At 38.6% G+C, this 14,812-nt stretch overlaps 2 protein-coding genes across 5 annotated transcripts in view; one reads left to right on the top strand and one right to left on the bottom strand.

Annotated features, from left to right (window-relative positions):
• The window catches only part of LOC136257317 (proto-oncogene tyrosine-protein kinase ROS-like), a 51,098-nt gene extending 38,191 nt beyond the window's left edge, over positions 1–12,907 (bottom strand). For 2 of the 4 annotated variants that reach the window (XM_066050447.1, XM_066050449.1), the window contains exons 1-32: positions 12,502–12,907; positions 9,416–9,583; positions 9,075–9,128; positions 8,953–9,025; positions 8,612–8,784; positions 8,416–8,560; positions 8,171–8,367; positions 7,911–8,119; positions 7,509–7,819; positions 7,292–7,456; positions 7,041–7,240; positions 6,541–6,685; positions 6,398–6,493; positions 6,052–6,243; positions 5,892–5,996; positions 5,650–5,831; positions 5,501–5,595; positions 5,185–5,448; positions 4,915–5,129; positions 4,668–4,858; positions 4,233–4,362; positions 4,019–4,176; positions 3,827–3,971; positions 3,588–3,778; positions 3,230–3,462; positions 2,866–3,176; positions 2,649–2,813; positions 2,140–2,336; positions 1,878–2,022; positions 1,325–1,533; positions 936–1,100; positions 459–663 (exon numbers count right to left, since the gene is read on the bottom strand). In XM_066050447.1, the coding sequence (XP_065906519.1) occupies positions 459–663; positions 936–1,100; positions 1,325–1,533; positions 1,878–2,022; positions 2,140–2,336; positions 2,649–2,813; positions 2,866–3,176; positions 3,230–3,462; positions 3,588–3,778; positions 3,827–3,971; positions 4,019–4,176; positions 4,233–4,362; positions 4,668–4,858; positions 4,915–5,129; positions 5,185–5,448; positions 5,501–5,595; positions 5,650–5,831; positions 5,892–5,996; positions 6,052–6,243; positions 6,398–6,493; positions 6,541–6,685; positions 7,041–7,240; positions 7,292–7,456; positions 7,509–7,819; positions 7,911–8,119; positions 8,171–8,367; positions 8,416–8,560; positions 8,612–8,784; positions 8,953–9,025; positions 9,075–9,128; positions 9,416–9,583; positions 12,502–12,603 (5,536 nt within the window). In that variant the 5' untranslated portion in view covers positions 12,604–12,907. The remainder of the gene's footprint in view (positions 1–458; positions 664–935; positions 1,101–1,324; positions 1,534–1,877; positions 2,023–2,139; positions 2,337–2,648; positions 2,814–2,865; positions 3,177–3,229; positions 3,463–3,587; positions 3,779–3,826; positions 3,972–4,018; positions 4,177–4,232; positions 4,363–4,667; positions 4,859–4,914; positions 5,130–5,184; positions 5,449–5,500; positions 5,596–5,649; positions 5,832–5,891; positions 5,997–6,051; positions 6,244–6,397; positions 6,494–6,540; positions 6,686–7,040; positions 7,241–7,291; positions 7,457–7,508; positions 7,820–7,910; positions 8,120–8,170; positions 8,368–8,415; positions 8,561–8,611; positions 8,785–8,952; positions 9,026–9,074; positions 9,129–9,415; positions 9,584–12,501) is intronic. The other 2 variants (XM_066050448.1, XM_066050446.1) reach the window with 2 other exon arrangements.
• LOC136257319 (uncharacterized) lies at positions 12,683–14,269 on the top strand. The gene is made up of 2 exons (XM_066050451.1): positions 12,683–12,868; positions 13,132–14,269. Exons 1-2 carry the CDS (start codon positions 12,691–12,693, stop codon positions 14,175–14,177), a joined length of 1,224 nt encoding a protein of 407 aa, XP_065906523.1. The 5' UTR covers positions 12,683–12,690; the 3' UTR covers positions 14,178–14,269.
• The last annotated feature ends 543 nt before the right edge of the window (positions 14,270–14,812 follow it).

Below are 14,812 nucleotides of genomic sequence, written 5' to 3'. Positions count from 1 at the left end.
AGGACTATAGCAGACAAACTATTGAAGTTATATGAGCTCCACTAGACAGATCAATACAATTACTGACTCATTGAAACAATAAGTATGGACTTCACCAGATAACAAGATATAGGAGAACACCCACTGACATCATGTGGTTATGCATGTGAGCCCATACTAGGATAGGTAGGTACAACACACTACTATCACTAGGATATGTGGTTGGGATGACAACAAGGTGGTGATGTATAAATAAACCACCCCCAAACTTCTAAGCTGTGTAGATATTGGAGTCTTGTGATCTGTAGAAAGCAGAAGTGTTTAACTTGTGTTTACCCTCATATTTTGTGCTATCCCACTAGGGAAGTTGTGAGAAGGCTTAAGCATACAAACAGCTGCAAGATTTCTGACAAAAAAGCTCTGTTGAATGTTTATCAGATCTATTGTACACATTCACAGTCAACAACCCACATACTTACCTAATGTGTGTGCGGTTGTTAAGTTACTGAATATGGACAGTAACTCATCAGCGTTGTATCCAGTCATCATGTAGTTAGCATATGTCCTGATGGCATACTGAGTATTGGGGGTCAATGAGATGATAGTCCTAATATGAGGCTGTAGTGGTTCTTCTATTGGTATACTATCATTGACCACTACTTCACCATCCAATAGTGATGTCACCTAATAACAATACAATGTATTAGGAAAAGTTATCCATCATCTCCTAATTGCATAGTGTGAGGTGTACTGTGGATGTTCTATTAGAGTAATTGATATCCCAATAGTGACTTAAGCCCATAAATAGTAGAAAACGTCAGAAAAAGCAGAAAAAACTCCATACTTGATCCCTAGATTACTGGCTGTTTAAGCAAGTGTCTGAGGCCCCAGAACATCCCCACACTTTACAGTAGCATATTATTAACTGAGTATTTCAATACCCAAGTGTGACTTACAATAAGGGATAGGTTCTCAAGAGGCTCGTAGATGTCAGTGAGAGGAATACGTATCTTAATAGAGGTGTTCTGAGACTCAATCACCACTGGTATTGGAGGTAATGGCCAAGTAGTTCCTACTACTTGTACTGCTTCACCAACTGCCTGACTGTTGTTGGCAAACACCTACAGGAAATCACATGAACACTGTAGACTTGTGTTCTTCTAGTGATGTACCATTATTATTACACTATAGTATTTGTGATCAAAAATTTTTTTGAAATTCTTTGGTAACAATTATTAGCTAGCTTGTTAGTTATATTAGTTTTATCTCTGAACATAACTTTCTCAATTAATTTTGTTCATTACACTAAAAATCATTAACTATATAATTATATAATTATACATACCTTAATGGTATAAGATGTATTAGGAGAGAGGTCAGTTATAGGTATACTGGTATTACTGTCATTATTTAAGGCTAGGAGCTGCCCATCAACCAAAATGGTATAAGATAGGACGGCATCATCAGATCCATTAACTAGTGGTCTTGTCCATGTCACAAACAGTAGTTCAGTGCCATGAGCAGTGACGTTTAGATTCCTCACCATACTTGGCACTACAAGGAACACAATTACACACTGACATACGAACTTACTTGTATATTACATCGTGACAGGTTGTACATGCTAGGTCTAATTAAAGCCTACACAAAAGAACTGAACCTAAACCCTAACCCTAAATTTGGACCTAGAATCATGAGAATTGGTTCCATAGAGAGTAGAGGGTACTATTGTGTCCTCTACTATCTATGACCCTTATTTTATAAAACAACAAAAGTATGCCCAAATATTAACTGGCAGATGAGGCCAAAACTCTTCTAATTCTCTTCAATTGGAAATTAAATAACAAGCACAACTCTCTATTGTAAATTAACAGACACACAAACAGATTATAACATACTTCCCATCATAGTGAAACAGGATACACGCTGTGGTCGTCGTCTTCCTTCTACAGTAAACAAGTTTCGTGCTCTAATTTCAATTCGATACTCAGTAAAGGCATACAACCCAGTCAGTTGCACTGCTCGGTCAAATGTCATCTCCATCTGTATGAGAACAGTACAATGAGAATATGAGATACTGTGAGTAAAAGTCAACAATGCCATTATGCCCCAGACAAAAACAACTAATATATCCCACTTGGCAGCAGAGTGAGTTCTTACCATGCTAATTCCCATTGATCCTATTTGATAAGTCACCTCATAGTTGAGAGTGGGAAATGCTACTAACTGGTCCATACATTCCATTGAAATGTTAGGAGCAAACCACCTCAAGAATATTGTGGAATTGGTAGCATTAAAACATTCTGCTTGTGGCTGCACACTGGGAATGATTTGTGGGAATAAACAATCTCCTCTTTCTGTAAAATGTACACAACAGGTGAATTTTACAATAACTTTAAGTAATAATATTGTCACACTAAGACCCACAATAAAGTCAAAAGCATGGTAACAGGAAGTCAGAAACATGACATTGAAATGTTGCTGAATGAAAAAAAAATCCCAAACCAGATAGTGACTTGATCCCTGGCACACTAGGCAGGTGCACAAGTAGCCACCCACCCTCAGAATTTAAGTTTCCACTGCACTTAACTTGTACTTAAAAATAACATGACTTTGTATACATCAGAACAAAAGAACAACTTATAATATATACCACTACTAGATCTCACCTGGTAGAGGTTGTTGTCCAGGATCAATAGTGACTAGTGAACTAGTAGTAGTGTTTGATAACTGTGACAATGTTGTAGTGTCATCTCTGGGAACAGAGAACACTCCACTACTACTACTCCAGTAAATGTTAACATTATCCAGTGATATACTATTAGCTGGTAGACCTGTAATAACACTGCAGCTCTATCTACTCCTCTACACTACAACTACACATACCAACATCACTCATTACACTAGCTCCATTGGTAGCAGCTACTAGTGTTGTAGCATTCACCTCTACTGTACAGTTACATCCTGTCAGATCACATGACCAGATATGACCAGTTTGATCAGCAGACACCCATATATGGTCAAAGATCGGATCATATGTTAGTGCAGCTGTCAACTGTTGTACACCTATCCCACCCATACACATCACATTTCTCTTAACAGAGTTGGAATTGTAGAGTTGAGTAGCATTTCCAGTTAGAAGATTAAGTTGATTGAGAGTACTAGATAATTCTCTAGCTTCTATCCAGTACAGATACCTATTGAAGGATATGAGGTAGAGTTTATGTTCATAACTTCATAACACACTTACCCTCTGAATGGCACAACAGTCATACTAATGACACTATCATTGAACAACACTCCAGAGGTATATACTGGTTCAAACACTGGATTATCAATTGGTAGCCTCCAGAAGTTTAGAGTTCTACTACTATTGTCCGTCTCCACCATCAGTGTAGCAACAGATATATACAATACCCTGGTGATCCAGTCGTATGTAACATCAAGAACATCTCCAAGACTTTTTGCCATACCAGATAGCAACTACAGTGGATAGTAAACAAGTCAATGAAGAAGGCATTTTAGCAAATTGCAACTGCATATTGGTTGTATTACTCAATCCAAACATTATGTTTTACCAAAATTTTGCTGTGCTGTAGAAAACTTACAAAAGCATGTTGAGGATTTCTCAAGGGCATTCCAAACACTGTACTAGACTCAACATAGTACACAGTGTAGTTGCTAACTGCAAAGATTTCACCAAAACCAGCCTCTTCTGTATTTGACTGGTTAACATTTCTGATAATGTTAACTACTCCACCTGGGCCTGTGGCTAGTAGTTCCATTGGTGGTTGTGGAGCTGATGATGGGATCATGTGATCACTTGTAATGTTACTACAATACTCACCATTAGTATTGAATGTGATCTCTTCTGATTCTTCACCACTACCAGCCCTATTAACACCTCTTACAGTAAATGAATACTCCTGGTTAGGAGTTAAGTCAGATAACACCAGTAGGACATCATCTGCTCCAACTTCAATTTTGTCAAACTAAACATTCAATCGGTAGCTAACTACGTGGATCACATTCCACTTACCATGCTTCCATTTTGATTGAGGGTGACAACATAACGAAGCAACACTCCCCCAGCTTGTTCAAGGTTTAGTCCAGCCCATGTAAACAATACTGATAACTGTTCAGAGTTTCTCTCCATCCTGTACACCGACACGCTACTCTGTTCTATCTGACTTGGTACTGTAGTGAGGGATAACATTGTAATCACATTATCCCTATACAACACACATACTCACATCTACTAGGAGATATCACATTAGTTTGTTCAGTAGTACCAGAGGAGTACCACCTGGTGAATGCTCTAACTGATATATTCAGTGTAGTCTCTGGTGACTGGTTCTCCAGTACATAGTAATTGTCACTGGTCTATGGTAAGTCAGTCATTTAGTGTGACACAAGCTGTTTTATAAACACAAGCATGCCTACATGCAAGAGCACACACACCCACACATACAAGTGGCGGTATTAGCACTAGGTACACTGGAGAAATGTGAGTAAAAGAATTTTCCAGGAAACGACAACTACAGCATTGAACCTGAATCTTCAGGCTGGTCCTTACTACTTGATTGCGCTTTGTTTCACATAAATACACACATGCACACATGCACACACAAAATTAATTCAGACTACCCATAACAGATACTACACATACAACAACACACACTCCTCACCAGCACTTCATCACTACTACTACTCCCATTTAATCTGGACAATGAGTACGTCAATTGGTACGCAACAATGGCAGGGGATATCCCTTCAGACCGATCCCATGTGATGTTGATCAAAGTAGGAGTTGAGCTGTTATCAAGTCTAAGATTACGAGGAGCTGGTGGTTCCACAATGTCGCCCAAATCCATACCATCTATTGGATAAGCAGCACGTGTTAAGCTATAGTAATTACACACCACAGGATTGTACCTGGTAGAAATTGTTGTGAAGTTTGGTTGCTGGTAATTGCTCTAATTTCAGCATTGCTAGAACCACTGTACACATTATAACAACCAAACGCTAGCTGGTAGTTAGCTGGAGCTGATGAGAAATTGGATGGTCCAATATACACTGTATTAGCTTGAGCTGACGAAGTGAAGAACAAGCTACCCACCACATAAGTCATCGATAATCTAGCAAATAAACTGGAACACAAAGCAACAGATTAAACGTGCATCATCAATTATCATTACTCATTACTTGTCAATTGTCAGTCCAATATTAATTATTGTATGAGCAATGTTAAAACAAGATCCACTCTTATAGTCATAATGTGCCACTCCCAGTTCAAAACTTCCTTCCATTTCTGTGATCCAGAATATCCTCATAGTGACAGTGTCCAGTGCAATAGCAAGATATTGTACTGATGTTCCACTGGTACACATTATCCTACCACCCAGTCCATTAAGTTTCACTGCACTAATACCTCTTGACTGTTGTCCATTGTGAGCCCAGAACAGTAGCCTATCATGGGGAGTATGTTATACACTGTATACCACTGTGATGGCTCACTTACCCATTGGGGGAGTCTACTGCTATGTCAGTAATATCCTCATCAGCGACTAGTTGAGTCGGTAAGCTGATGTTTGTTGCAAGCGGTAAAAAGTTGATCTGTCCAAGACATCATGGTCACTTATGCTTCGTGTAACAGCAAATTATGCTTACTGTATTACTGTTCTCTATCCAATACAATCTTTGGCCAATATAGTCCAAAGCTACACTACTTGGATTAGCTACCAATGACAATTCTGATAGTGCAGTAGCTCCGAATGTCAATTGTTGAAGTCTGGTAGCTCCTCCATCAATGGCCCAATAGAAGATGTTACGGTGAGAGTCATAGGCTACACCTACGTAATATTGTAATCACACATGTACCAATATACAGTGTAAGTACACACACAACTAACCAGTAGTATTATCATTAGTGATAAGGTTAGTAGTTCTAATATCATTAACTGGATTACTGTATATACCAACATCACTAGCTATTATCACACTGGCTGGATCAGAAACTGTGTACAAGTATATGCGTACATCATTATACGTAATGTAGTGATGTATACCAACCAATGTCAAACGTTTGTGTAAAGAAGTGGGCAGGAGTGATCACTGCTCCTAGTACATCAGGAGATATGGTAATGATATAATGAGTGCTGGGCTGGAGGTTGATGAACTGCAAATGAGTGTCACTGGTGTTAGCTATGATGGTGATGCTCTTGTCACGTGGTTGTAGTAACAATCGGTACATCAAGTTCCTTCCTGTTATAAACAATAATGGGGTATCACCTTTGTGTGTGTGTGTGTGTGTGTGTGTATGTGTGTGCGTGTGCGTGTGCGTGTGTGTGTGTGTGTGTGTGTGTGTGTGGTAAGTACATGCATGTGTAGTATGAGTGTGCGTGTTGCGTCTCCTTACCAGCCTCATCCATAGTAAACAGTGGAGGTTTCCATGTAACATTGAGAGATGTTTGTTGTGGAAACACTTTAACATCCACCACAGGTCCAGGTAATACTATAGGTCAACAAAATGTAACAAGCTAATCATGTGTGGCTACCTACCATTAGGTTGAGTGGTACACTTCATCCTGATCAGTTGAACACCAGACACATCACCAGTGTATATGTTACCAGCTAGTACTTCAGTCAGGTATTCTGTGAATGGCTTGAGGTCAGTTAACTTTATCATCTCGTCAAATGTGGTCACCTACACAAGTTGTTTAATAATATATAGTTATAGTGACATTCTAAGGTATGTACTTTAGCTGACTATACTATAAGAAGGTACACATTATTTTAATTTTTATGTTTCAGACATTTATGACACTATCTACCAAAATTCAGCCCACTGTGACTTCAGACAGCGAAAACACAAGCTGCGCTGCTGCCAAACATGATGGCATTGAGGTTTTTCACTTTGATCATACCAAAATAAGAAAGTGAAACAAATTATAATGATATTGGAATTTAGCAAGGACACAATTTTTGGGTTCAGTTATTCCTCCCAGCAGCTGAACATGAAATGACATCCTGAAAGAATCATGTTTTATTCTTTCGCTTACTGTGGAGTATGAATCCATACTGGAGATCTTGCGATACATTACAGTGTAATTGATAGTTGGATAAGTCACTATCTGATTCCTACATTGTTCTGTAATCCTAGGAGTAGACCACCTCAGCAATAGAGTAGAATTAGTAGCATTAATACATTCTGCTTGTGGCTGGACAGTGGTGTCAAGTGCTGGGTATAAACAAGTCCTCTCTGAAGGAAAAGAAATTTAATGACTGCATTTGTACGTGTGATGGTACTCACCTGGTAGAGGTTGTTGTCCAGGATCAATAGTGACTAGTGAACTAGTAGTAGTGTTTGATAACTGTGACAATGTTGTAGTGTCATCTCTGGGAACAGAGAACACTCCACTACTACTACTCCAGTAAATGTTAACATTATCCAGTGATATACTATTAGCTGGTAGACCTGTAATAACACTGCAGCTCTATCTACTCCTCTACACTACAACTACACATACCAACATCACTCATTACACTAGCTCCATTGGTAGCAGCTACTAGTGTTGTAGCATTCACCTCTACTGTACAGTTACATCCTGTCAGATCACATGACCAGATATGACCAGTCGTAACAGTAGACACCCATATACGGTCAGTGATCGGATCATATGTTAGTGCAGCTGTCAACTGTTGTGAACCTATCCCACCCATACACATCACATTTCTCTTAACAGAGTTGGAATTGTAGAGCTGATCAACTGTTTCACTGATGAGGTCCAACTGGTTTAATGTACTAAATGAGTCACTAGCCTCTATCCAGTACAACAAGCTATAGGGAACAAATTGTAATAAAAGTTTGGAAGGAATAAACACTTTACCCTGCCCCATTAACCACACTCCATTTTGATACTCACACTCACCCTGTAAATGGAGCAATAGTGATACTAACAACACTATCATTAGATAATGATCCAACTGTGTACACTACATCAAATACTGAATTATCAATAGGTAGACTCCATATACTGAATGTTCCATTGTCATTAACAGCAAGGTATAACACTCTAGTGACCCAGTTAAATGTGATATCCACCACATTGTCTTCCCCTATCATTGTGTTAGCTATCAACTACAATACAAACACATAGTAAAGTGTTTTGAAGAAGTTGTCATTACTCACTCTAGTGTGCTGAGGATTTCTCAAAGATGTTGCAAGTACTTTACTACAGTCAGTGTAATACACAGTATAGTTACGATTATCAGTAGTAAACACATTGCCAAAACCAGCCTCCTCTGTATTTGACTGGTTAACATTTCTGATAATGTTAACTACTCCACCTGGGCCTGTGGCTAGTAGCTCCATTGGTGGTTGTGAAGCTGATGATGGGATCATGTGATCACTTGTAATGTTACTACAATACTTACCATTAGTATTGAATGTGATCTCTTCTGATTCTTCACCACTACCAGCCCTATTAACACCTCTTACAGTAAATGAATACTCCTGGTTAGCGGGAAGGTCAGGTAGCACCAATAGGACATCATCTGCACTGACGTTAATCTTATTGAACTGCAAAAACAATGTTAATTATACATGACGTCTATACTTATAAACACTCACCGTTCTTCTACCAGTGTTGGGATGAGTGATGTAGATAGAGACAACATAACGGAGCAACACTCCTCCAGCTTGTTCAAGGTTTAGTCCAGCCCATGTAAACAATACTGATAACTGATTAGAGTTTCTCTCCATCTTATACACTGACACACTACTCTGTTCTATCTGACTTGGTACTGTAGTGAGGGATAACATATAGTAATTATGCAATAAAATGTTGATACACCTCTTATTAATATGTAAGGAATACCCTCAAAATTTGGTTAATACATGTTAGTGACTTCACAAGTCTCATCTTCCACACAAAATTCTAGCTTCTCTCTCCTCAGAGAATGACCACTCACCAAATGTTGGTGTGGTGAAGCACAGTTCACAGTTTCCACAGTTCAGTAGCTCGTCATCTAAGCAAACCCTCACCTGTTAAATAACTCCATATCTTTGGCACACACTACAAACACACACTCACCTCATAAAGTGATTCTCCTGTTAGCTCAGTGATGGTGTAGGTAGTGGCATTAACCTGTAGCAAGGAAATGAACTTATAAGAGTAGCAGGAAGCCAACACATCACACGGCTGGCTAGGTGTGGTAGAATTAGATACTGATTTCAACACATTTGCAGGCATAGAAATGTTTTCTTACAATACTTCTGTTTGTTAGCAAGGAAAGTCATACAATACCACTAAAATATATCACCAGCTCAGCACATACCTATATACATACAGTACTGAGTAGCTAAATTCTAAGTATTGTCCTGCATTGCTTTATTATAATGTACATACGCACATACAGTACTACAAGTCCTCACTGGATATGACATGGTATAATTGACTGATCCATTAAGTTGATACTGTACAATGTATAGGTCATCAGTTGTGTTAGGTTGCCAGTTGACCATCACACTTCTATTATCTAGTAATGTTGTTAGTAATAGTGAACTCCAGCCACTAGTATTGTTAGTACATTCTTCTTGACACTGTACAAATGAACATTACTCATAGTAACATGACAATAACACAAATTAATTATAGCATACCATGACACACACTTAATATCATATGTGTAATATTATATGACGTGGAGTGCTATTGATGCTCATTAATGCACAATGGTTAGCTGTAATGTTATACCCATAGCCAGTACCCAGTGATGCATGTGTACATGTATAGGTTGTGAAATACATATGAAGCCGTAAGCTTCATATGTACACATCTTAAGGTGCGTGCTAGCAACCTATCAACATAACACATGATGTATAAAAATTGTTTTGCAACTTGTTTACTTCTGGGTGGTGAGCATATCAGATTTGTATGATCAGTAGTGGAACATGTTGTTGGAGTTATGTCTCCTAAGGTGATTATTATAACCCATACAAAATCTATATAAGGTATCATTCCATATTCTCAAATCAATTACACAGTGATAGAATATTGAGGATAAATAATATTATAACCATTTGTAAATCCTGTAGTGTATGGTTATATTATATTATACATTGGCACAGCTGGGCTGGTATAGCTGGTAATCCTGTTGGAGACTTTCCTTTTGTATAAGGATTAAAGGGCTCACTGGTTATAATTCATCTTGCTTAACACTAGCCAAAGTAGTCATGCATATTTCATTATGCCACCCCACCCCCACCCCCCATTGCTACCACTGCAGTAACATTATAGCAACTGAGGACAGTCAGTTTAGCCAGTGAGAAACAGACAGGAAGATAGACAATTAATACTTGTACATCAATCACTGAATTAATTGTATAACACTCTTATTGAATACTATAGACCAGACAATTAATAACTCGTTCAGTGTTAATAACCTTCACAAGACATGTCACACCAGATGGAATGTACTGCTACTCTGATTGGAATGTTACAGTATAGGAAGGGCCATATACACCTTCAGCTTTAATTGTTATCAAAAAGGAGTGTCTGTTAGATGTGAGTCTCACACACTACCCAGCTATTAAACACATCGCTGGTGTGATATTTCATGTTCAACCTCATTAAAAGAAATTTAAAGCAGAGATATGCAACAGACAACATGCATACATATAAGGCCACTATTCCCATGAGTTCACAGCTACCACCCAGTAGCAGATAATCATCATGTCCTTAAAAATATCAATAAACTGCTGAGCCCCTCTTTAAAAGACTCCTCACATGAAGGATTCAGCCGGTAAGAATGAGAAAATAATACCCGCTACTATAGGGCAAAGAGCCAACAGGACTGGTTCTATAAATAGCAAAACCTTACAGCTAACATGGCCCTGGATTCAACCACTATTTTGAAGTTCATTCTTCCAGTTGGAGGTACCAATGACAAGTACTAAACACATCAACAAACCCATCCATCACTGAAGCAGTTTAGACTATTATGGCATAGCTAATAATCCTCCTCCATCAGGTGTGTACAGTATCATCCATAACACCACATGTAACTACAGCACATTAGTTGCAGCCACAGTCCTATCTTACTGGAATGTATGATAGAAACAAGTGAGTATTGTTTCAACTACCTTAGCTATAGCAGGACAAGACAACACAGAAGCCACAACTGACAAGTTAATCAAGTTAAACACATATTAACTCAACGTGAAAGTCAATTGTACAAACTCTGTGAACAATAGTTGAGGGACATTTGATCTCTGCTGTTAATCGCTATACATGCAAATCTACTTAATTCACTGAGTGACTTCTCAATAGCCTCAGCCAGTACCAGGAAATCTTGACAGTAGCTAACAAAGCAGTTGATATGGTCTCTAACCAGTCAGAGCAGCCATAGCTACACCATATACTACACATTGTGTACACATTACTGAAGTGTAGAACTGCTAACTGTAATACCAGTCACCACACACAATACAACAATGGAGTTTGGCATGTGAGGGGACACTGCTATAAAAGGTCTAAAGTTATTATGGGACCTGAGAATTTTGACATGCACAGACTGTGTATATGATAACGTGTCATGCTGACAGTATGGCTAAACTGTGTACACTGAAAAAGAATTTGAGTTACCATGACAATTTGTGTCATATTGTGTTGTCACTATCTTGAACATTAGCTACAATTGTGTGAAAATAATTTTCCAAAATTGCACAGACTGAGAACATTCCATGCTCGAAATTGTTAAAAACTTTGCATCAAATTTCCATATAATTTGCTGACTCATTTCGAGCTATTCAAACCATCCTCCCATGTGTTAAAAGCAAAAACAATAATTATTCCAGTGATGCTATTTAGAATAGGCAATCTGCATTCAGTCTCTGACTAATACAAATACTCAATGCTACACAGTTCTAGCGGTATCTTATGAACAACAAATGAATGCAAATACATTGACAACTTGTGATCACACAGTTTGACCAGCTGAAATTGAACAGCAAATCAGTAGTATGAGTTTGTATCATAATACCATAGAGATACTAAATACTAGATAGATATACTAGATATAATGGGGTTAGGATAATACAGATTATAAAACATTTTCTTTCATACGGTATCAAGGTATACTTTATAAAGTGTGTTGCTACCAACATGTCTGTCTTGTTACGTTAACCCAATCTTCTCCAAACATAACTACTAGTCTAACCCAACCTGTCGGTATGGATGTGGCCAGGATGAAATTAATGAATCCATTGACACTAAATACCCCACTGAATATGTTACTAATTTTTATATTTTTATTTTCACAGATGAATAGCAACACTATACTATGATGGTGTAGCTACCCTTAACACTTCACATTGCAAAATAGTTATTTCACACAGTGGATCACAGCTATGTTATAACTACCAGTTACTGTTACAGAGAGTATATAAACTGACTATACAAACACGTTGTGAATTTCTTTACACAATACTTATCATAGCTAGCGTAATAATATCCGCACCTGCTGAGCGCTACATCGTGATACAAAGAAGTCCAAGCTGGTGAGAATTAACAAACAAGTTATCGGAAACTTCAAACAATACATCTTTATCAATAACAACATCAACACTGCCCGATACCCAGCTCAACATCACATATATATAAGAGAGGTAACACATATAATTAATTTCCGGTCCAACGTGTTGTAGTGATGCAAGGGTTTCCGGAGATTGGTGAAGTCATTAAAGCATCCGTGCGGTTGTGCCGACGAGAAGCCAGAGCAGAAGAGGAACGTTATGGACGGATGCCTCCCTGTCGTAAGATGGCGCCATTATCACCTCCTCTGCGACTCGACGAATACTTTATGATGGAAAGGGACGAAGGGAAATGTGAGTCGATCGTACCTCACGTGATCACCACTGTTTAAAATGAAATCCCCATAATGCACCACTTGCATGGCTTGTATTATTGATGATGTCATTGTATGGTGTACCCACGAAGCCCTACCTTCACCAAACATAGTGTAACACACACACATATAGGCAGTTGGAATACTTTCTCAAGGATGTATTATAGAATAACACTACTTTGTAAGGAATATACTGGCTGATGATTTGGTCTGTAGTGTTAGTTGTCACTGTTTTTCATGTAGATTTGTGTTACTGGGCAGCTGTCTGTCATGCAATGAGAGATTTGATTGGTTCTAAAACAACAGACGCTAATCAATTAACATGTTTGGTATTAGGGGCGGGGCTTGGTCGTCTGGTGACTTACTGCCTTGATGCAGCTAATCTGTGTGCTATTTCAATGGTAACTGTACATGTCATTGATGCCAACCCGACAGCGGTGGAGTTCCTCAGAGAGACATTCAAGGATAATAGTAAGCATGTAATTGTGCACGATCCATTGGCCGTTTACCCATTGATGGGTGTGGCTGAGCTTCCTGCAGGTTTGCAGGCCATTCACAAATCATGTGATCTTGTAGTATCCGAGTTACTGGGCTGTTTTGGGGATGATGAATTTCTACCAGAATTGACTAATACAATTGTTCGACTCTTTCTTTCCGCTGATGGGATGGTAATTCCAGACCACTGGACTATCTATTGTGCACCGATACAGTCACATGACACACACGACTACCTTAGTAACAAACCATCCCCGCAACTTGAGTCTACTTATACTATGAGTCTACCCAAAGACTGTGTCTTCATCACCACATTGTTACCAATATATTCTACTGACTATCATTGTCCATCATTGACTGAATATACTAGTAGTGTAGACTGCTTGGTATCTCCATACATGGTACAGTGCTGCCATACAAGTGCCCAGCCCATTGATAAGATTACAGGTGATAAAAGAAGAGGACCTGACGAGCATCAGACATATGTTATTCATGGCTTAATTGGATACTTTGTGGCCTCACTATACAAACACAAGATATTAGTAGATAGTAGGCATACTTCTCATGAGAGAAATGTGTTCCATTGGGAGTGTTTTTATATGCCACTGAAGCAGTCACTGCTGGTTGCTGTTGGTGACCAAGTGAGGGTTGAGGTATCCCGACAGTGCAGAGAGACATGTAATGAACAAGACAAATGGTTGGAGCTGAACTACAACTGGCACATATCAGCTAATAATGTAACCAAGGGTAACCATGGTAATATCATCACCCTACATGCAACTCGTACATTATAATTGTGATCATTAACTATTACTGTTTTGTAACACGTGTGAATTATTGTACCTATTTTAAGGAAACTTATAATTCTAGTGCTTAGTGCTTCATATCCCAAGCATAGGGTGTAACAATGATACTTTCATTATTAGTTTAACATTGACTAATGTGTGTTTGCTGGTGGAAAGCTCTGATGAAGTTCTAGGGTTACGTCCATCACTAAGCTCAGGCTTAACCCAGTAACATGTACAGTCTGGGTACATGAAGGCACAAAACCAGCTGAAAAAAAGTATACAAGTGATCAGTAGCAATTTCTTTAGCTCTGCATTAACTTTAGTGTAGAAGTGTACACACACGTGGTAGTTGGTGTGCTTTGTCACATCATTGTGATAGTTGTTTGTTCATGTAAACTACCTCTGACATGCTATCAACATGTTGTGACAGAGGTCAGAGTTGACACTATTTTCTGAGTAAATCACACAGCATAATTCCAGGGGTATATGCTTGGTAAATGCTCTTCAGCAAAAATCCCATTCAAAAACATTTATTACTAGGAGTAGGTCACATTTTAAAAAAATGCTGAAAGCACTGTTGATAAGGTTTGCTGATGGCTGGTCGTAATCTTATCTATTTGCACTGAAAAGCACCAAAAGTA

The sequence above is a fragment of the Dysidea avara genome, chromosome 6 (genome assembly GCF_963678975.1).
Source record: "Dysidea avara chromosome 6, odDysAvar1.4, whole genome shotgun sequence".
Classification (NCBI taxonomy): domain Eukaryota; kingdom Metazoa; phylum Porifera; class Demospongiae; order Dictyoceratida; family Dysideidae; genus Dysidea; species Dysidea avara.
The sequence above is the reverse complement of the archived record's forward strand: the minus strand, read 5'-3'. Positions and strand labels throughout refer to the sequence as shown.